At 41.1% G+C, this 23,425-nt stretch overlaps 1 protein-coding gene across 7 annotated transcripts; it reads right to left on the bottom strand.

Moving 5' to 3' along the window:
* Positions 1-6,312: 6,312 nt before the first annotated feature.
* On the bottom strand, positions 6,313-20,878 carry tmprss2 (transmembrane serine protease 2). Of its 7 annotated transcripts, none has more exons than XM_046322550.1 (14): positions 20,555-20,877; positions 20,353-20,425; positions 19,920-20,115; positions 19,587-19,679; positions 19,203-19,319; positions 14,707-14,836; positions 13,154-13,267; positions 12,960-13,000; positions 10,652-10,820; positions 10,150-10,322; positions 9,627-9,722; positions 9,318-9,460; positions 6,608-6,760; positions 6,313-6,398 (listed from the first exon to the last, which is right to left on the bottom strand). In XM_046322550.1, exons 2-14 carry the CDS (start codon positions 20,365-20,367, stop codon positions 6,393-6,395), a joined length of 1,446 nt encoding a protein of 481 aa, XP_046178506.1. In that variant the 5' UTR covers positions 20,368-20,425; positions 20,555-20,877; the 3' UTR covers positions 6,313-6,392. The 7 variants fall into 7 exon arrangements, with proteins under 7 accessions (XP_046178506.1, XP_046178500.1, XP_046178491.1 ...); XM_046322544.1 differs by having other exon boundaries at positions 6,313-6,401; positions 20,353-20,422; positions 20,555-20,875; XM_046322535.1 differs by having other exon boundaries at positions 6,313-6,401; positions 20,353-20,403; positions 20,555-20,874.
* Between the last annotated feature and the right edge of the window lie 2,547 nt (positions 20,879-23,425).

The raw sequence follows: 23,425 nt of genomic DNA on the forward strand, positions 1-23,425 counted from the left end.
AAGCACAATTTATTCTATTGAACAAACTTCTGTCGCTCTGCGGTGGGCTTATCCATGAACTTCCAGCATTTGTGGAGACTGTGACCTGACTTCTCACAGAAGACACAACTAGTAACAGTATCTTTCTCATCAGAGTTAGTTGCTAATACCCTTGCTCCGGGGCTTTGAATCCTTGGCGTCTTAGGTTTTCCATCTTCGCTTTTTTTCAAAGCATGAAGGGATGTCACAGGATTGCAAGCGATCTTTGCTTCTCTCGTGAGAAACTTCACAAACTGACTGAAGCTTGGAAAGATCTCAGTTTCTTCTAAGATGTCTATGACCTTTCTATTCCATCTTGAAGTTAGCCAATCTGGAAGTTTAGCGAGGATCTTTTGGTTTTCATTACAGTCATTAAGCACCTCCAGGCCCTTATTCTGAGACATAGCAGCCTCACAGCTGCGAAGAAAGTCTACAAGGTCTCTAAGTTCAAGACTGTCCTTGGATCCTATCTTAGGCCATGCATTGAGCTTATCTCTGAAGGACTTGGCGATGAGGAATTTGTTTCCGTACCTTTCTTCAAGAATGGTCCATGCAGCATAGTAGGCTGACTCTGTTCCTAACATAAAGTAACTTTCGATGGCTTTCTTGGCAGGCCCACCAATATATTTTCTCAAGTAATATATCTTCTCAGTTGCTGGTATGTTCTTCCTGTCTATCAGAGTCTGAAAAGAGACCTTCCAGTCAGTGAACGAGAGTGGTTCTCCATTGAATGTTACTGGTTCTGGTATGGGGAGGCGGCTTTCACTGATTGATTCCGCTAGTAACCTGAACATGGTCTTGGTGCCATCTTCTTGCTGTGTGCTTGTCACAACATGTTGTGGTGAGAGACTGTGAAATGAGCCACTTCTGTGCGTGACTTCTTTCACAGATTTGCAGTTAGAGAGTAGTTCTCTCTTCTTGTCCTCTGAGTTTTCATCTTGCTCATACACTTGCATTCGCGCCTTGGCAGCATTTAGTTTCTTGAGCACTTCTAGGCGCTCTAACTCTCTACGCTTGTCTTCTAGTGTCCTTCGTCTGGCAGCATTTTCTACCTCTAACTTGACTCGCAGCCTAGCTTCTAAGCTGCGTTTCACAGCCTCAGCTTCTTGCTCCGCTGTCCTCTTCTTATCTTCATCTTCGAGTCGCTGAAGCTCTTCTAGTTGGCGTTCTTGCTTAACCATTACTTCTAAAGCTGCTTGGTTAGCAGCAACTTCCGCCGCAGCCTCTTGTCTCTTGACAGATGACACGCTTGAGCGTCTGGAGTTGACCTTTGAGTTGCTTTGAGACTGGGAGGAAGCACTTGAGGGCTGATAGTTGAGACTTGACTTATGTGAGAGTTCAGACATGCACAAGGAATTACTGTCCTTCCAGTGCAACTCTATCTGGTTACTTTGACCTTCTTCCCTGCCTTTTAAATGACACCTTACAGTCTTGATAATAGACATTGTAACTGCTTCACAAGTATCAACTCTGCGTCGTATATCGTTGTCGGGAATGTCGATTTGACGCAAATTTACATAGACAAGGTTTAGCTCTGTAGAGGTATGGCTAATCTTGTTTAAGAGGTCTTCTAGTAGGTCTTCAGAGCAACAGCCTGTCAGTGACAGTTTTGCTTCCTTTACCAGAGCCTTCCACTTCTCATAGCTGACCCTGAAACGATGTTCAAGCTGTCTCCACCTTTCGTCGCGCAGTTCTCTGCCCTTTTCAGTTAACCTGCGGACCCTCTCACCTTTACGTGGCTCTTGTTGTGCTATCTCATTAGCAGCCTCTGTATCATCATTCACTGGCCGAAGTGACTCCACACCAGTCTAGGCCTCTTCCTGCTGTTCTGTTTGTTCTGATGAAGGCTCGAAGTTTGCGAGGTGTTGCTGCAGCTGCTCAACTTGACCCACTCCATCTCTATCACCTTTAGTGAAACTACCTCTTTCTGACATTCTAAATCAAGTCAAATCAATTCTAGCTAAGGTTTGGATAAGTGAGTAGGTAATTTATATTCTAATTCACTGTAATTTAAAACTCAGTACGTGGTATAAACATGTATAATGCTTGTAACAAAGGCTTGAACAAACACCTTACCAAACAATTACACTATTAACTTACAGGTGAATATATAATTAATAGGTGTACGCTGACCCTTAATGTTTGTGACTATATATATATTTTTAGTAAGTATCAAATAATATTTTTCAGTAATACACATACCAGTGATACATTAAGATAGAAAGAGCAAATGCATAATACCAGAGTCTTTATGAAATAGACGACTATCTCCAGTCCTTACAAATTGTAATCTTAAAGTCTCTTATTAGCTGTTCACAAGGCTAGGACCACCGTCAAAAACCTTGACTTGTACTTGCTTGTCTGACTTTCCTGTTAGTCTTGACCTTATGTTGCCTCACGATGCTTCCTTATGTGGAGATTTTCTTCTTAGTTTGCAGGTAGGTGCAAAACTCTTATCTGGCAGATGACAGGGTCTACCAGGATTTGGGAATCTTGTAGACGTTTTACAGCTGGATGCGATTCTTCTTTCTCTCTTGCTCGTGAAGAGCATTGAGTTCCACTGTAGCTCCCTTCAGTAACCACGAGCACAACCATTCCTTGATTTTTAACTGGCGGCTTTATTCTGTAGTTTTAGTCAGAATTATCACCTTCCGTGAGAACTATAAAGTAAATGAAAAATACAGTTAAGCACACTCTTACAACCTTATCTTACGAGTGACTTATTAGCTTGGTATAACTCTGAAGTGCTTACATTCATAACAGTTTAACTGGCGTTATAACAGGTTCAGATTAACACATGAATAAAGGAACAAATACCTCATTGGCTGCTTATTACAGAAGGGAGGAAATCAAACTTCACACTTATTATTCCTGGCATGAATTCACACTTCATCCTAACGTACACTCTTCAACCTTTATGAACTACACCCGATAGCTAACGCAGCGCAGGATTGCCTTCCCTCCAAAGGTGTGTTGCTACAATAAGGATCCCCGTTACAACAGTATTAGCTACGTAGTTCCGCTTGTATTATCATTTCCCCCGCACAGCGGACACATAAACAATTCAAACAAAAGAAAACGACATAACCTGTAAGTCTAACTGTCAGTTACATTCATCTGTACAAACAATAGTACGCAAGTATAAAAACCATGGTGCGAAAAGTGCAAATCAATCACATAGAACAACAACAGCAAAGGACCTTGTGAAGATGCTGGAGGAAACAGGTACAAAAGTATCTATTTCCACAGTAAAATGGGTCCTATATCGACATAACCTGAAAGGCCGCTCAGCAAGGAAGAAGCCACTGCTCCAAAACCGCCATAAAAAGCGTGCGTGACACAATAAACACACAGCCCCTACTGCATTGTAACTTAAGATGGGATAAAGGATGTAAAAAAACAACAGATCTAAGAATGGAAAGGGGCAGGCCAGACTTTCTGATCTGAAGCATGTATGTTACCAAGCATGAACCGTCCTCCATTACGGTTCACCACACATTAACTACGGAACCCTGTTGGCTTACGACGACCCCCTTGTGGGATGTGGAACTCATTATGATGAGGACACCTTGTGTAGCACACATGAGGGGGGCAGGGTCAGTGTTTGGGTGTTGATCATTAATAACCAACATACTTGTCAACATGGGTATTCACTGCTTGTCCTGCCTCTGCCTGGAACACATAGGCCTGGATAACTCAGCGGCATTGGTCAACTTCATCCACAATATTCCAAACGTCTCCTTTGTGCTGATGGCAACATTCATTGACGTGTTTTACATATGAGAAGTACGTGAGCATTACAATATGTTGACAGAACATTTTGTGAACATGAAGACCACAACTGTATGAACTTAAGTTGCATGGAACTAAGTATGTCGACCTCCAGGTAGGTATTGTATGTCATCTAAGGTATTTGAAAATCACATGGTGCCTTATATTATGTGTGATGCTTTACAGTGACACCACATATACACCATGTTTACAGCAGATGATTTACTTATATACTTACCGTATCTAACTCCAAGACGTTCACACAAGGTTTTTATTTGTCCTATTTGAAACAGGTTTAGTCCAGAGGCAAAGAAGGAAATAGAGGTTGCGCCTACTACACTTCTTGGGTGACAAAGGTGTCACTTTTCCTGACAACATCAATAGGGAGAAGGTAAAGCCATGATTTAACTCATTGTTGGTCCTGCAACAACAGGGTGATCAGATTAAGATCATGTTGTGCTGTTGGGTTGTTCCAGATTATGCAGGATGACCCAAGAATATTTCATAATGACAAATTCGGAGCCTTGCCAGAAGAGGGGCAGATACTGTAGACAGAAGTGTTGGAAAGCATTTTCATGATTATTTGAAATTAATGTCCATGATACAGAGCACCAGTCAAAAGTTTGGACAAACTTTCTCATTCAAGGGTTTTTATTTATTTTTTACTATTTTCTACATTGTAAAATAGTAGTGAAGACATCAAAACTATTAAATAACACATATGAAATCATGTAGTAACCAAAGAAGTGTTAAACAAATCAAAATATATTGTTTATTTTAGATTATTCAAAGTAGCCACCCTTTACCTTGATGACAGCTTTGCACACTCTTGGCATTCTCTCAACCAGCTTCATGAGGAATGCTTTTTCAACAGTCTTAAAGGAGTTCCCACATATGCTTAGCCCTTGTTGACTGCTTTTCCTTCACTCTGCGGTCCAACTCATCCTAAACCATCTCAACTGGGTTGAGGTCAGGTGATTGTGGAGGCCAGCTCATCTGATGCAGCACTCAATCAATCTCCTTATTGGCCAAATTGCATTTACACAGCCTGCAGGTGTGTTTTGGGTCATTGTCGTGTTGAAAAAACAAATGATAGTCCCTCTAAGCGCGAACCAGATGGGATGGCGTATCGCTGCAGAATGCTGTGGTAGCCATGCTGGTTAAGTGTGCCTTGAATTCTAAATAAATCCCTGACAGTGTCACCAGCAACACCATCACACCTCCTCCTCCATGCTCCATGTTGGGAGCCACACATGCAGAGATCATCCGTTCACCTACTCTGCGTCTCACAAAGACACGGCGGTTGGAACCAAAAATCTCAAATTTGGACTCATCAGACCAAAGGACAGATTTCCACTGGTCTAATGTCCATTGCTCGTGTTTCCTGGCAAACAAGTCTCTTCTTATTATTGGTGTCCTTTAGTAGTGGTTTCTTTGCAGCAATTCGATCACGAAGGCCTGATTCACGCAGTCTCCTCTGAACAGTTGATATTGAGATGTGTCTGTTACTTCAACCATGAAGCATTTATTTGGGCTGCAATCTGAGGTGCAGTTAACTCTAATGAACTTATCCTCTGCACCAGAGGTAACTTTGGGTCTTCCTTTCCTGTGGCGGGCCTCATGAGAGCCAGTTTCATCATAGCGCTTGATGGTTTTTGTGACTGCACTTGAAGAAAAGTTCTTGAAATGTTCCAGATTGACTGACCTTCATGTCTGAAAGTAATGATGGACTGTCATATCTCTTTGCTTATTTGAGCTGTTCTTGCCATAATATAGCCTTTAACCAAATAGGGCTGTCTTCTGTATACCATCCCTACCTTGTCACAACACTGGCTCAAAAGCATTGAGAAGAAAATAAATTCCACAAATGAACAAGGCACACCTGTTAATTTAAATGCATTCCAGGTGACATGAAGCTGGTTGAGAGAATGCCAAGAGTGTGCAAAGCTGTCATCAAGGCAAAGGGTGGACATTCTTTTGGTTACTACGTGATTCCATGTGTGTTATATTATAGTTTGGATGTCTTCACTATTATTATATAATGTAGAAAATAGTCAAAATAAAGAAAAACCCTTGAATGAGTAGTTGTGTCCAAACTTTTAACTGGTACTGTATGTATTCATTGTTTTCACCTGGGCTGGCTGTATTCAATGTGCAAGTGTACATGTATCAGTGTCTGACTCACTCTAACACATTTGTTTTAATTAATAAACACTGCAAAATAATTTTATGTACATAAAAACATAACACTTTATTTTGTGTCAATTAATACTTGATATTATCATACACAGGTTCATAAAAATTAGAAAAGGCTCTGATCATGTAAAACAAAAAGGTATGACCAAAACATGGATTTATGTGTGTGCAAGTATGCAGAGTACAGTACTCCCTTTCAAAATGACAATTCCTGCATACCTTTCCTCAACATGATAAAAATATCTTCATAAAAAAATGTCAATTAGATATTCCCTGAAAACTTAAATATTAGAAGTCAACAGGCACAAAAAATATCTGAAAGCAGTGTACATGTAATGTATTCAAAAACTTTATTTCAGACAGGTGAATTTGATAAGCAACAGGGTGCGTTTTCCTTGGCATCTCCATCAATTCTTCTGTAAGGAAATTCAAAATGTATAAAACATGTTTTAAAGTAATAATCTTAATTATATTGGTCCTATATATGCTGCACTGATTGGTGACTCAATGATTTATATTTTTTTTTATGTAAAAAAAATAAAGAAATGTATATATCCTCTTTGCCTATCTTTTCTTACAATAATTCACTTTCTGTTATCATTGTCCTACTGTTAGTACCTACCTGCATTTGTTCATATATCCAGGGGAGGAAGTGGGTGACATTGCCGTAGACTCCTGGTTTGTTCCTCAGGGCACAACCTATACCCCAGCTAGTGTCCCCTACCAGCCACCATACTGAACCCTCCTTGGCGACCATTGGTCCTCCACTGTCCCCCTGCAAGACACAAGAAGTTACCCGCCCCCCCCTCCTATGTTAGCATTACAAAATGGGACCATAACTTTAATACTGTGCATTTGGAAAGTATAGTCAACTTCATCAGATTTGCCACCAATACTCCTTATAGGACACATCACTGCACTCTATACTACTCTCTAAACTGGTCATCTCTGTATACCAGTCGCAAGGCCCACTGGTTGATGCTTATTTATAAAACCCTCTTAGCGCTCACTAACTGATAATCCTACTGCAGCCCTCATCCACCACATACAACAACCGTTCTGCCAGTCACATTCTGTTAAAGGTCCCCAAAGCACACACATCCCTGGGTCGCTCTTGTTTTCAGTTCACTGCAGCTAGCGACTGGAACGAGCTGCAACAAACACTCAAACTGGACAGTTTTATCTCCATCTCTTCATTCAAAGACTCAATCATGGACACTCTTGCTTACAGTTGTGGCTGCTTTGCGTGATGTTGTTTCTACCTTCCTGCCTTTGTGCTGTTGTCTGTGCCCAATAGTGTTTGTACCATGTTTTGTGCTGCTACCATATTGTGTTGCTACCATGTTGTTGTCATGTGGTGTTGCTACCATACTATGTTGTCATGTGTTGCTGCCATTCTTAGGTCTCCCTTTATGTAGTGTTGTGGTGTCTCTCTTGTCGTGATGTGTGTTATGTCCTATATTTTTATTTTTAATTCTAGCCCCCGTCCCCGCAGGAGGCCTTTTGGTAGGCCATCATTGTATATAAAAATGTGTTCTTAACTGACTTGCCTTTTTGAATAAAAGGTTAAATAAATAAATACAAAATAAAACAAAAGTATTCAGACCACTTCACTTTTTCCACATTTTGTTACATTACAGCCTTATTCTAAAATGTATAAAAAATGCAAAACATCCTCATCAATCTACACACAATACCCCATAATGGCAAAGAGAAAACAGGTTTTTAGAAACAGAAGCCTTATTTACGTAAGTATTATTTACATATGACCCTTGAATATGAGACTCCTGTTTCCTGTTTCCATTGATCATCCTTGAGATGTTTCTACAACTTGATTGGAGTCTGTGGTAAATTCAATTGATTTGACATGATTTCGAAAGGCAAACACCTGTCTTTATAAGGTCCCACGGTTGACAGTGCATGTCAGAGCAAAAACCAAGCCATGAGGTCGAAGGAATTGTCCGTAGTGCTCCGTGACAGGATTGTGTCGAGGTTCAGATCTGTTGAAGGGTACCAAAACATTTCAGTAGCATTGAATGTCCCCAAGAACACAGTGGTCTCCATCATTCTTAAATGGAAGAAGACTCTTCCGAGAGCTGGCCGCCCTGCCAAACTGAGCAATCGAGGGAAAAGGGCCTTGGTCAGGGCGGTGACCAAGAACCAGATGGTCACTTTGACAGAGCTCCAGAGTACCTCTGTGGAGATTGGAAAACCTTCCAGAAGGACAATCATCTCTGCAGCACTCCACCAAATCAGGCTTTCATGGTAGAGTGGCCAGACGGAAGTCACTCCTAAGGAAAAGGCACATGACAGCCTGCTTGGAGTTTGCCAAAAAGGCATCTAAAGGACCTAAAGTGCCAAGTGTCACGCCTGGAGGAAACCTGACATCATATGTACTGTGAAGCATGGTGGTGGCAGCATCATGCTGTGGGGATATTTTTCAGCAGTAGGGACTGGGAGACTAGTCAGGATCGAGGGAAAGATGAATGGAGCAAAGTACAGAGAGATCCTTGATGAAAACCTGATCCAGAATGCTCAGGCCCTCAGCCTGGGGCGACGGTTCACCTTCCAACAGGACATTGACCCTAACCACACAGCCAAGACAACGCAGGAGTGGCTTCAGTACAAGTATCTGGATGTCCTTGAGTGGCCCAGCCAGAGACCGGACTCTGGAGAGACCTGAAAATAGCTGTGCTGCGACGCTCCCCATCTAACCTGACAGCGTTTGAGAGGAACTGCTCAAATAGAGGTGTGCCAAGCTTGTAGTGTCATACCCAAGAAGATTCGAGGCTGTAATCGCTGCCAAAGGTGCTTCAGCAAAGTAAACGGTCTGAAAACGTATGTAAATTTGATTATGATCATATTTCTTTATATAAATTTGCTAAAATATCTAAAAACTTGTTTTTGCTTTCTCATTTTGGGGTATTGTGTGTAGATTGATGAAGGGAAAAAACAATTGAATTAATTTTAGAATAAGGCTGTAACGTAACAAAATGTGGAAAAAGTGAAGGGGTCTGAATACTTTCCGATTGCATTGTACCTTCAAAAACATGAGTATACTTCATATATACTACTTCAAGGTCTCAGAGCAAGTGACGTCACGGATTGAAACGCTATTAGCACGCACCTCACTAACTAGCAAGCCATTTCACACCGGGTTACAATAACACAATCAGAAAACAACTAATCCAACAAAACATTGTCATATTCAATGAAATAATAAAGAATACATGCAGTAAGTAAAAAACCCACAAAAACCTTCCCCTAAATAAGGATTAGATAGCCTACAGTATGTGCTGCACATGTATGTTGGTTCTATGTGTGAATCTGACCTGACATGAGTCCACTCCTCCTGCCAGTGTCCCAGCACAGATCATAGAGGCGGTTAAAAGTTCATTATACACCAACGATGCATTACATGTCTCTCTGGTGTACATGGTGATCTGGGCCTGACGCAGGTTTCCCGACGACGACCCTGGAGCCATAAAAATGATCAGCAATCCTAAGTCAATCATACGGCTTCGTTACAACAAATGAATTTTATTCTCTAAATCTTATAAGATCAATCACTTTTAGTCATAAAACCTTTGACTTGTGTTTAATAATGACAGTCATTGGTCCTGTAATAAGAGTTGTCTTACCACCACTCCTAATGGACCCCCATCCAGAGATCCAGGCTTCTCGCTGGGGAGTCAGATTCACACCGACATTGGGCAGACAGACTGGTCTCACCGTGTCTACACCATAACACCATAGTTGGCAATCATAAGGTTGCGACACCAGGTGGTGTCATAGGAAGGCCCAAAAATTGTCAAAGACTCCAGCCACCCAAGTCATAGACTGTACTCTCTTCTACCTCATGGCACCGATGCACAAAGTCTGGAACCACCAGGGACCCTGTACAGCTTCTACCCCCAAACCATAAGACTGCTACATATTTATTTAAAGATTGAACTAATAGCTACCCAGACTATCTGCATTGACCCTTTTTGCACTAACTCTTTTGACTCATCACATACACTGCTGTTACTATTGATAATCTATCCCGTTGCCTAGTCACTTTATGCCTAGTCACTTTATGATACTCTTCTTTTTCCAAACCCTAAAAGGGATTTTCTATTGGATCATGCTTTTTCAAATGTCTGAAATGGAACATGGACTTACTTGACATAGTGAGGGGTGTGCTGAGTTTCATGAGAGCGATGTCATTATCACTAGTCTGCTTGTCGTACTTTTCATGAGAGATTATGTGTCCCACTGAATTCCCAGTGGCGAAATCCATCTGGGTCAAGGCCAGATAGCCAGCATACACCGTCCACTGACTGGGCCCTGATAGCCTACCATACACAAGGAGAGAGAAAACAGACAACAGTATGTCCTCAGGTGATCTTTGCTTTTTCATGGTTGTCATGCTGCCACCACACAATCATGCTATCGTGTAGTGTTGTTTTATTCACAAGGATGCTTTGAATAGTTTTATGTTTTTTCTTTTGTTTGTTTTTATTATATTGTAACATTTTTAGGAGATCCATCCTCCTCTGCTTCATTGCCGAAGACTTCTTTGAGAGGAACAGATGATGTTTGGTGTGAAACGTATGCTTTTAAAATTGAAATGGCTAATTAAACATGTTTTTATTCCCTTTAAATAAGTTACAGTTAAACTCACGTTTCTACGCAGTGGGCGGCAGTGAGGATCCACTCAGGGCTGATGATGGAGCCTCCACACAGGTGCTGGCCCCTGGCGTGCAGACTGACCTGCCATGGCCAGGCACCGCTCACTGCTATATCCCCCCCTACGATTCGGCTCCAAGGAGCTGCTATACTGACACCACAGTCTGGAAGCAATCCAACACACACATTTCAAAGACTAACTTTATAGGGCAAAGAGAGCTGCATGACCAGTCTGGCTCAAGATGAACACAACAGGGTTTACATCTGGCTATGTATTATGTAGAAATGATATAGCATCCCTATGTTTCCATAGCCAACCCCTAAAGTCTGGTGGAGGCTCCTCAGATGAGGAACATCCTCTTCAGTGAATTTCATAAATTGTTTAATTGGAAAACATTTAAAAATGTATCCTTTTTGTATAAAACTACACTAAATATAATCACGTCACCAAATAACTGATTTAAACACACTATTTCTCAAAGAAGGTCGACAGTAGCCTCAACAGCACTCTGTAGGGTAGCACCATCTCCTCTGGGTACATTGAATTCAGTACAAAACCTAGGAGGCTCATGGTTCTCACCCCCCTTCCATAGATTTATACAGCAATTATGACAACTTCTGGAGGATGTCCGCCAGCCAATCAGAGCTCTTGCAGCATAAACTGATATGTTGTCCCCCAATCAAAGGATCAGAGAATTAATCTAGTACTGAAATAAATAGCTATAACTAGTACTACATGTGGTGAGTAGTGAGTAGTTGACTCAAAGAGAGATAAGACAATGGTTTAATAGTTTTGAACAAATTATTTTATTCCAAAATGAAGGAGAAACAAGAGAGAAATAGAGCGAGTGAGATGTTCGGTTTCACTTACTTAGCTAGCAAATGCAGCTAACTAGTTTAGCCTACTGAAACACCCTGCTCAAACAGAGGTATGCTATGTTAGCTAGCTGGCTATGACTTTCCAACACAAAACTGGAACTCTTCCAAGTCAAGGTAAGCTTTTGGTATTACTCATTTATTGCCACCGGGGTCAGCCGTAGTAACTACTTACTGACTGTACACTGTAACGTTACTGCATGATTGTAGCGGGTTTACTAACTTGTTAGTTCTATTAGCTATGCTGACTATGATGTTACTTTAGCTAATATGGTGACAACGATGTAGGCTGTGTGTAGCGGTTTGGCTTGGAAATGTTATTTCGCCTGGTGACATACAGCTGATGTGTTTCGCTCCACAAGCAAAGGGAAGTGGTGAGAGAAGGAGAGTGCATAGGACATGGCTGCCATGAAAGTGAACTGTGTTTACACGTGATCAGCGATGTGTTCAATCCGCCAAATTTGTTGTAAAACGTTTCTTAAACGGAAGCAAATGGAACAAAATGGGGATAAACAGACCTGAATTAGACCAATAGAAACTCTTGTTTGCAACTGTTGGACTAATGATTACACCCTATATCAGATAGATGCAAGCAAGAGTCCATATGTCACTGTCTGTCACCTCAAATTTGTCTCTCGACCTGTGTGCACCTACATTGTAAACTTTAATTCACAGGCTAGATTGTAGCAACCTCATGATGGATATAGGGAAAATTTGAGTATCATGTGGTAGCCTAAACCGATCACTGAATTATCACTGAACTGAGTGAATGGAATATGAATGAGAGTAATTTGATATGCTGTAATAGAAATAAGGCCATGCTCATGAAAAAAACATCATCCTCTCTCATCTTAAACGCCACTGACCGCCATTGCCAACATCCCTAGTCAAGATATAGACCACAGTAGTAAACCAGTCTAAACATGGTCCCATGTGGCTCAGTTGGTAGAGCACGGTGCTTGCAACACCAGCGTTGTGAGTTTGATTCCCATGGGGGGGGGGGGGGGGGAGTATGACAATGCACTCACTACTGTTTGTGACTCTGGAGAGTCTGCTAAACGATGATGAGTTCTAATGTTGTAAATTATCATCTTGAAATATTTAGTGCCATAGTCTAGTTTGTACACCAGAAGTTAATGGTTATCTGTACGGGGAATGTTTTGAGTAAAGGAAGGGCAATCACGTACCAGGCATTGATAAGGGTGGAGAGATGTGGTTTAGTGAGGAAGGTCAGGTCACATTAATGGAGAAGGAACAGTTTATGGCCCCCGCATCACTTAATTTCCTGCCTAGCAATAACAGATGTAAATGTAACAGTGATTATGTGACTTGAGATTTGTTCCCCTGAATGTGTTTCTATAATCTCTAACCTGAATTTAATCTGAGCCTGTACTGAGAATTAGTGGAAGGGTAAAGTAATGGCTTACCAATACACTGCAGGGAGACTGCTTGTGCTGAGCAGTAGGGACTGCAGGCAGAAATGACGTCACAAAAGTTTATGGAGGCAATTCTGTACTTGAACTCCATTTTGTATGTATTGTTCGCCACTCAACAAAAATCTGTATAGACAACATTTAGTTTGTTTTGATAGAATAAGAGAGTGTATTCATGTTAAACTCACCTTCCAGTTAGCTGCCTCTGTAGAGGGGATTGGGGGTCAAAGCTGGACAGCTTCAAATAGCCCTCAGAAGCCAAGGAGCCTGGGTTTATTTGTGAGGACCGAACGTAGGACCCACTTGGAAGCAGAGATAGACCTAGTCAGTACATGCCCCTTAAATAGCCCTTATGTTATGCACATTATATTGTATGTACGGTACAGAGTTTACCAAATCAAATCATATTGGTCACAGACACATATTTAGCAGATGTTATTACGGGTGTAGCAAAACGCTTGTGTTCCTAGCTCCAACAGTGCAGTAGTATCTAACAATACACAACAATACACACAAATCTAAAAGTAAAAGAATGGAGTTAAGAAATACATAAATATTAGGATGCGTAATGTCAGAGTGGCATTGAGTAAAATACAGTAGAATAGAATACAGTATATACATATGAGACGAATAAAGCAGTATATGAACATTATTAAAGTGACCAGTGTTCCAATATTAAAGTGGTCAGTGATTCCTGGTCTATGTTTATAGGGTGGTAGCCTCTAAGGTGCAGGGTTGAGTAACAAGGTTGTAGCTGGATAGTGATGGCTAGTTAACAGTCTGATCGCCTTGAGATAGAAGTTGTTTTTCAGTCTCTTGGTCGCAGCTTTGATGCACCTGTACTGACCTCGCCTTCTGGATGATAGCGGGGTGAACAGGCAGTGGCTCAGGTGGTGGATTTCCTTGATGATCTTTTTGGCCTTACTGTGACATCGGGTGATGTAGGTGTCCTAGCGAGCAGACCGCACCACCCTCTGGAGAGCCCTACGGTTGCGGGCGGTGCAGTTGCCATAACAGGTGGTGATACAGCCAGACAGGATGCTCTCAATTGTGCATCTGTAAAAGTTTGTTAGGGTCTTACGAGCCAAGCCAAATTTCTTTAGCCTCCTGAGTTTGAAGAGGCACTTTTGCTGGGTTCAGACCCAGGGCCCCGGAGCTTAACGATGAGTTTGGAGGGTACTATGGGGTTGAAGGCTGAGCTGTAGTCAATGAACAGGATTCTTAAAGAGGTTTTCCTCTTGTCCAGACAGGATAGGGCAGTGTGCAGTGTGATGGCGATTGTCTGTGGATCTATTGAAGTGGGTCTAGGGTGTCAGGTAAGGTAGAAGTAATATGATCCTTAACTAGCCTCTCAAAGCACTTCATGAGGACAGAAGTGAGTGCTACGGGGTGACGTAGCTGGTTTTCCCTTTGTTGTCTGTGATTGTCTGTAGACCCTGCCACATACGTCTTTTGTCTGAGTTGTTGAATTTCGACTCCACTTTGTCTCTGTACTGACATTTAGCCTGTTTGATTGCCTTACGGAGGGAATAACCTCTCTGTTTGTATTCAACCATATTTCCAGTCACATTACCATGGTTAAATGCGGTGGCTTGCACTTTCAGTTTTGGGTGAACGCTGTCATCTATCCACGGTTTCTGGTTTGGGTAGGTTTTAATAGTCACAGTGGGAACTGTGATTACAGTTACAATTACAGATACTCTATGACACGTATGTGATCCCATTTGTCATGGTGACCCACCTGCTGTATCCCATCTTTTTACAGGTGGCCCTGCCAAAGTTGTCATTCCAGTCATCAGCACACACTGGCTTCCACGTCTGACTGTCTGATGAGTAACTCTGCAGCACAGAACCAGACCCGTAGAGGCGCACTGGTAGAAGAAAGTAGATATTACAATTGATTGACGAATAGTGTTCAAATTGGGTGGGACGGGGTTTGGGCACAAATCATATAAAAAATCAAAGTGAAAAAGTGAACAGCCCCCATAGCTACATGAATTCTAACAGTGTGTTCCTAGACACAGTATCAAATCAAACTTAAGCACATTTCTTTAAAAAAAAACGCATTTCAAGGTGCATAACCCTCATTCTACCAACTGGGGTAGTTTTTGACTACAGAAAAAAACACCCAATTCCTCCGACAATAAATACAAAAATCTTCCAATAGTATACAAAGTCTGCCAATAGTATAAATACATGACAGAAATGCAATACAGAACTCCGATAGGCTCTGAATTTACATAGAGAGCTGTGCTGGTGTGTATTCTACGAAAAATAATTATTCTAGGACAAACGTTAAAAATATATATACAGTGGGGCAAAAAAGTATTTAATCAGCCACCAATTGTGCAAGTTCTCCCACTTAAAAAGATGAGAGAGGCCTGTAATTTTCATCATAAGTACACTTCAATTATGACAGACAAAATTAGAAAAAAAAATCCAGAACATCACATTGTAGGATTTTTAATGAATTGATTTGCAAATTATGGTGGAAAATAAGTATTTGGTCAATAACAAAAGTTTATCTCAATACTTTGTTATGTACCTATGATGAAAATTACAGGCCTCTCTCCTCTTTTTAAGTGGGAGAATATGCACAATTGGTGGTATATATTTGAATCCAGGTTTCTCTGGAGACATAATATTAACAGGACAGATGCCTCACAAGTCCTCAACTGGCAGCTTCAGTAAATAGTACACACAAAACATCAGTCTCAACGTCAACAGTGAAGAGGCGACTCCGGGATGCTGGCCTTCCAGGCAGAGTTGCAAAGAAAAAGTAATATCTCTGTCCAGTGTCTGTGCTCTTTTGTCCATTTTAATATTTTATTTTTATTGGCCAGTCTGAGATATGGCTTTTTCTTTGCAACTCTGCCTGCAAGGTCAGCATCCGGAGTCTCCTCTTCACTGTTGATGTTGAGACTGGTGTTTTGCAGGTACTATTTAATGAAGCTGCCAGTTGATGATTTGGGAGGTGTCTGTTTCTCAAACTAGACACTCTAATGTATTTGTCCTCTTGCTCAGTTGGGCCTCCCACTCCTCTTTCTATTCTGGTTAGAGCCTGTTTGGGCTGTTCTGTGAAGGGAGTAGTACACAGCATTGTACGAGATCTTCAGTTTCTTGGAAATTTCTCAAATGGAATAGCCTTCATTTCTCAGAACAAGAATAGACTGACAAGTTTCAGAAGAAATGTATTTGATTCTGGACATTTTGAGCCTGTAATTGAGCCCACAAATGCTGATGTCCCAGATACTCAATTAGTCTAAAGAAGGCCGGTTTTATTGCTTCTTTAATCAGAACAACAGGTTTCAGCTGTGCTAACATAATTAAAAAATGACTTTCTAATGCTCAATTAGCCTTTTAAAATGCTAATCTTGGATTAGCTAACACAACGTGCCATTGGAACACAGGAGTGATGCTTGCTGATAATGGGCCTCTGTACGCCTATGTAGATATTCTATTAAAAACCAGCTTTTTCCAGCTACAATAGTCATTTACAACATTAACAATGTCTACACTGTATTTCTGATCCATTTTATGTTATTTTAATAGACAAAAAAAATAGCTTTTCTTTCAAAAACAAGGACATGTCTACGTTTGAACAGTAGTGTATATATATATATATATATATATATATATGGAAAATGTTATATAAATACCAGAATTCCTATCATTTCCTCCAATACTCTATAAGCACAACGTGTTATGGTATTTGGGTTGCTATAACATTTGGTTTGAAGTGACATTTAGGATTTGAGCATGCTTTTTGGATCCTGCTATAGGCCCTACCACTCTCATTGTTTCACTATGCTAATCCAAGCTGTGGTGTAAATAAAGAAAATCATATTTTTGGTCATTGTCTCTCAGGATCAATGGATGACTCACATTTTGTCAATAAAATTAAGTACATATCTAAACACCTCCCTCTGCAACAGGATCCTGTACTTCCTGACAGGCCGCCCCCAGGTGGTGAGGGTAGGTAGCAACACATCTACCACGCTGATCGTCAGCACAGGAGCTCACCAGGGGTGCGTGCTCAGTCCCCTCCTGTACTCCCTGTTCACCCACGACTGCATGGCCAGGCACGACTCCAACACCATCATTAAGTTTGCTGACGATACACAATAGTGGTAGGCCTGATCACCGACAACGACGAGACAGCCTACAGGGAGGAGGTCAGAGACCTGGTCGGGTGGTGCCAGAATAACAACCTATCCCTCAATGTAACCAAGGCTTTGCTCGGCCTCCGACCGCAAGGAACTTCAGAGGGTAGTGCGTACGGCCCAGTACATCACTGGGGCAAAGCTGCCTGCCATCCTCTACACCAGGCGGTGTCAGAGGAAGACCCTAAAAATTGACCCCAGCCACCCCAGTCATAGACTGTTCTCTCTACTACCGCATGGCAAGCGGTACTGGAGTGCCAAGTCTAGGACAAAAAGGCTTCTCAACAGTTTTTACCCCCAAGCCATAAGACTCCTGAACAGGTAACCAATGGTTACCCGGACTATTTGCATTGCCCCCCCCCCCCAACCCCTCTTTTACGCTGCTGCTGCTCTCTGTTTATCTTATATTCTTAGTCACTTTAACTACAAATTCATGTACATACAACCTAAATTGTCCCGACCAACCAGTGCTCCCGCACATTGGCTAACCGGGCTATCTGCATTGTGTCCCTCCACCCGCCAACCCCTCTTTGCTACTCTCTGTTCATCATATATGCACAGTCACTTTAACGATACCTACATGTACATACTACCTCAATAAGCCTGACTAACAGGTGTCTGTCTGTATAGAGCCTTGCTACTCTTTTTTCAAATGTCTTTCTACTGTTGTTTTATTTCTTTACTCACCTACACACACACACACACACACACACACACACACACACACACACACACACACACACACACACACACACACACACACACACACACACACACACACACACACACACACACCTTTTTTTGGCACCACTGGTTAGAGCCTGTAAGTAAGCATTTCACTGTAAGGTTTACACCTGTTGTATTCAGCATTTCACTGTACACCTGTTTATTCAGCACCACTGGTTAGAGCCACTGTAGGGTTTACACCTGTATTCAGCATTTCACTGTAAGGTTTACACCTGTTGTATTCAGCATTTCACTGTAGGGTTTACACCTGTTGTATTCAGCATTTCACTGTAGGGTTTACACCTGTTGTATTCAGCATTTCACTGTAGGGTTTACACCTGTTGTATTCAGCATTTCACTGTAGGGTTTACACCTGTTGTATTCAGCATTTCACTGTAGGGTTTACACCTGTTGTATTCAGCATTTCACTGTAGGGTTTACACCTGTTGTATTCAGCATTTCACTGTAGGGTTTACACCTGTTGTATTCAGCATTTCACTGTAGGGTTTACACCTGTTGTATTCAGCATTTCACTGTAGGGTTTACACCTGTTGTATTCAGCATTTCACTGTAGGGTTTACACCTGTTGTATTCAGCATTTCACTGTAGGGTTTACACCTGTTGTATTCGGCGCACGTGACAAGTAAACTTTGATTTGATTTGGTTCATTTTTTACCACGTAAATGTGACTTGAATATTTACTTCAAAATTCTAAACACGAAATTATACTACAATCAAATGATGGCAAATCAGCTCTTTGGTACTAATAAGAATTGTACTTATTTAATGGGAACATTTATACTTTTGTTTCATAGAATATGCTAATTAACTTTCATTTTGCTAAAATAACAGCCTGTTGTATTTATTTCTTATTTCAGATATCATTATTTACATGTCTAATTATGTTTTAATAATAGTTAAGTTGATATGTTGGTTGGTAATCCATGTATGTAAAATATGTTGGTAATATGAGGGTTAACAAATAAAACAATAAAAAGGTGAGAAAGATTCAAAACAACTCACTTCTATGCAAATATAAAATCAAGACAAAGATGAATAAAAATGTGTAATTAAGAGAGAAATTAAACCCACAACCCTGGCGTTGCAAGCACCATGCTCTACCAACTGAGCCACACAGGCTTTAGACTGGTATCCTACTGTGATCTCCATCTTGAATCAGGACTTTGGGGTTGGCTATGGAAGCATAGAGATGCTATATATAGTTCCTGTCAAATTTAGAACCAAAGGTTTCTGACATTTGGAACAACTAAAAGAATAATGCCTTACGATCTGAGGGATCAACAGACTACTGTAATGATAAACCAAACATGATTGAGTGGAGACTTACGGCACTGTGTCTCGTCCTCTCCTCCTGGACAGTCTCTGATGCCATCACACCACTTGGATGCACTCAGATTCACACAACCCTGCCTACAGGACCTCCCCAACACACACTGGTTGGACACTGGACACACACACACACACACACACACACGAGACCATGACTATAAGGTTACACTTGCTGTCCTTTTAAATTACTGAATAAGAACTACATGGTAATTTTCCTTAGCCTCTAATTACAATGTCAATTAGTCTTTTTCCACTGTGTAGCAAGCAGTGGCATAGAAAGCATAGATCATTTCAACATGATTAATATTAATGCCAGCTTATGTCAACCAAAGCATCAATTAAGAAGCAGTTACTGTATGAGGATTCTGTGTACTGTACGTACGGAAATACCAAACCAACGCTCCTGTTGCCCCAAGGAAAACTAAGACACTGAGGATAGAGGCCACAATATATTTACAGTGACTTTTCTTTACCACTGAAAGAGAGCAGAAACAAAATAACACTCAACATACGAACAATAACACTTTTTGCTCTACTTTTTACCATGAAAGGACTCTCAACCCTAGACCTAGATATTCACGTAGAATTTGACCATTAGCCCCTCTTAACATCTGTGTGTCACCCTGGAAGCATGTAATCATGGCAAGGCTTGTTTTGCATTTAAGTGTGATGTTTATCATCAGAGGAAGAAAGAGTAGAAAGGTAAATACTGTACCTTTTTGTTCTGGGACTGGGTGTGGTAGTCCAGGGGTGACCGTGTGGTGGGTATTGATGGTCTTGGGAGTGTACTGGGGAGTGTACTGAGGACAAATAGAGGGGGGGACATTGTGCATCTTTGGGGCAGAGGCGTAAGGAGGGGGTCTTCCCTCCCCTTGTTGAAACCCACGGTTCACATACTGGGGACCCAGTGTCTGGAGAAAGCGAATAGAAGGATAATGGTTTTCCGTTTAACTACAATGATGGAAATCCATAAAGTATTTGATAAATTGGAGCGGTTTTTCCATGGTATGTTGAACATAGTCCATGGTACATTACACCAGTATTGTAATCGCCACAAAACATCAATGACTGGTATGAACAATGTACGTGGCTGCCCATTTCCCATAGGGAAAACAAAAATCAAATCAGAGATATACACCTGAAGTTACCTGGTTATTGTTCATGTCGACACCACGTTCAGCGTACTGGTAAGATCAAATCTGAAAAGGTTTGAAGTAACTTCTAAAAACATTTTAGCCACAGTTTAGTATTTATTAACAAAAAAGTTATACAAATGTACAGCAAAGCCTTGTATGACTGTTTTTTAGACAGCAGATTCATTTCAGATTCATTTCTGTTTTTCAGACTTACCTTGGATTAGTTCAACTGTTGCTTTCAAACCCTGATTCCGTGACCTTTCTTTTTTCTCTCCCTCTAACTCAGGCCATTTCTCCCTTTGCTCCTGGTAATGAACAGCCATGACCACACCTTAGCTTGTGCGCACAGCATGACTTGAAGGGTGGTTAAATTATTTAAGCTGTAACACTAATATAAATAACATTGTGATTTCCTGGTCTAGGCCTAGACCGAATACTGTACCTTGTCATCAATGACTTCAGATACTAATCTACACTATACTGCACTTGCACAACACTGAATATATTTGCCATGGCAGTATCCCTCCCTCAGCTTATAGATAGATCCCCTCTGCAATCAGCCTATACTCCAGAGTTTAATGGTTACTGTTCTGATATTGTATATTCTATATGTCTATGTATCCTGTTTATATATTGTCCATTGCGGACAGCATCTTCCCACTAAGGCAAATTATGGGTGTTTAAATGTACTTGCCTGTACTCAGGAAATAAATACATGTTGACAACAATTTTGCTGAGAATAGGAGTTAAAATACTGAATTGCAAAAAGTGTAATCATTACTTTACATGCAATGATTAGCCTACATGGCACTTTACCTTCCTAAAAAACAACGTAAACATCTTTACAAGGAATTTTATTGTGACAATAATAAAATGTCATGTTTATACACATCTGCTTTTAGGAGTAGAATTTGCATTATGATCAATTATGTGAGATTGAAACACAGTATACGGTAATGTGGCTAACAAAAGGGAAGGAAGTATAAAATGTCTGTGAAAACGGATACATTTTAAAACAATGTTTTAATTCAAGGTTTTTCTGTTTGGACTGTTATTGCATGGCAATCTCCCTAACACCCTAGTGATCATCTCTGCCAGGTCATGCGGGAAGAATAACTAGTCAACCATCCAAAAAACCTGCATACTTGAAGACACAATGACCAACCTTTAAAAATAAACAGCATTGTGGAGGAGAATGTTCGGTACAAAAAATATTTAACTGGGCAGTAGCCTACTGTATATTGTTTGCTTTTGTAGATTTTGCCGGTTGAATAGCCAGAATCTTCCACCCACACACCTGCTCCAATTCACTTACAGTACTGTATCTATTTGTAAATGGCCAGGGAAGAAGAAAGGTTATATAAAATGTTTAATCACAGGCATACATGTTTAGTATATATAGATTTTTAATCTACAAGTAAGTTTATTACATTACATTGTTCCAATTCATCCCAAAGTTGTTCGATGGGGTTGAGGTCAGGGCTCTGTGCAGTAAAGTTCTTCCACACCGATCTCGACAAACCATTTCTGTATGGACCAGGAAAGGGCCTTCCCTAAACTGTTGCCACACAGTTGGAAGTACAGAATCGTCTACAATGTCATTGTAGGTTGTAATGTTAATATTTCCCTTCACTGGAACTAAGGGGCCTAGCCTGAATCATGATAACAGCCCCAGACCATTATTCCTCAGCCACCAAATTTTACGGTTGGTGCTATGCATTTGGGCAGGTAGCGTTCTCCTGGCATCCGCCAAACCCAGATTTGTCAATCGGACTGCCAGATGCTGAAGCTTTTGCAGAGAACATATTTCCAATGGAGGCGAGCTTTACACCACTCCAGCCGACGCTTGGCATTGCACATGGTGATCTTAGGCTTGTGTGCGGGTGCTTGGCCATGGAAACCCATTTCATGAAGCTCCCGACGAACAGGGTAGCCTAGTGGTTAGAGCGTTGGACTAGTAACCGGAAGGTTGCAAGTTCAAACCCCCGAGCTGACAAGGTACAAATAAGAATTTGTTCTTAACTGACTTGCCTAGTTAAATAAAGGTAAAATGTTTTTTTTTATTAAATTGTGCTGACATTGCTTTCAGAGGCAGTTCGGAACTCTGTAGTGAGTGTTGCAACAGAGGACAGACGATTTTTACACGCTAAAACACTTGGCGGTTCTGTTCTGTGAGTTGTGTGGCCTATCACTTCGCGGCTGAGCCGTTGTTGCTCCTAGATGTTTCGACTTCACCATAACAGCAGTTACAGTTGGCCGGGGCAGCTCTAGTAGAGCAGAACTTTGACGAACTGACTTGTTGGAAAGGTGGCATCCTATGACAGTGCCACGTTGAAAGTCATTGAGGTTTTCAGTAAGGCCATTCTACTGCTAATGTTTGTCTATGGAGATTGCATGGCTGTGTGCTTTTATACACCTGCCAGCAACAGGTGTGGCTGAAATAGCCAAAGCCACTAATTTGAAGGGGTGTCCACGTACTTTTGTGTATATAATATAATGTACTCCTTAGATGACTTAAATGCAATCAATAGAATGAAGTGAAGATGGCAAATTGTTATTAATGTGTAAACAAGAACCCCTGGTTCTCTGCCCATGTCGTCTTTCTTCTTTGCAGTTAATCAACAGGCAATGCATTATGACCATGTCTTTGAGAGGATATTGACACACAACAGGCCCTTGAAATGTCTTCACACAAACTTTATGGCCTCAGGACTTTGACACACTAAGTGCCCAGTCAATATTTAACATGCCATATGACTGTTCACTGCCTGGATAGAAGATGATTTACTATGGGCCTAATGGGACAGAACCACTTGACTGTTCTTTGCCATTGGTGGGCTGAAATCTAGCTTTCTTCTCTCAGGTAAGTCAACTGGTTGTTTTATGTAATATAACCATGGATGAGAGGGACTGAGGTAATGAAGGAAAAACATGTTTTTACTGACAAGTCAGTTCCTAAGTTCCTTATGATATGATGGCTATGCATGAAAACTTCAAAAAGAAACACTGGGCTACGTCTCACTTCCATCCTACAAAATCTAGTCTCTAACTCAACTGTTGGAATGCGAGAAGATGGGCTTTCAAG

The sequence above is a fragment of the Oncorhynchus gorbuscha genome, linkage group LG02, assembly GCF_021184085.1.
Source record: "Oncorhynchus gorbuscha isolate QuinsamMale2020 ecotype Even-year linkage group LG02, OgorEven_v1.0, whole genome shotgun sequence".
Classification (NCBI taxonomy): Eukaryota; Metazoa; Chordata; class Actinopteri; order Salmoniformes; family Salmonidae; genus Oncorhynchus; species Oncorhynchus gorbuscha.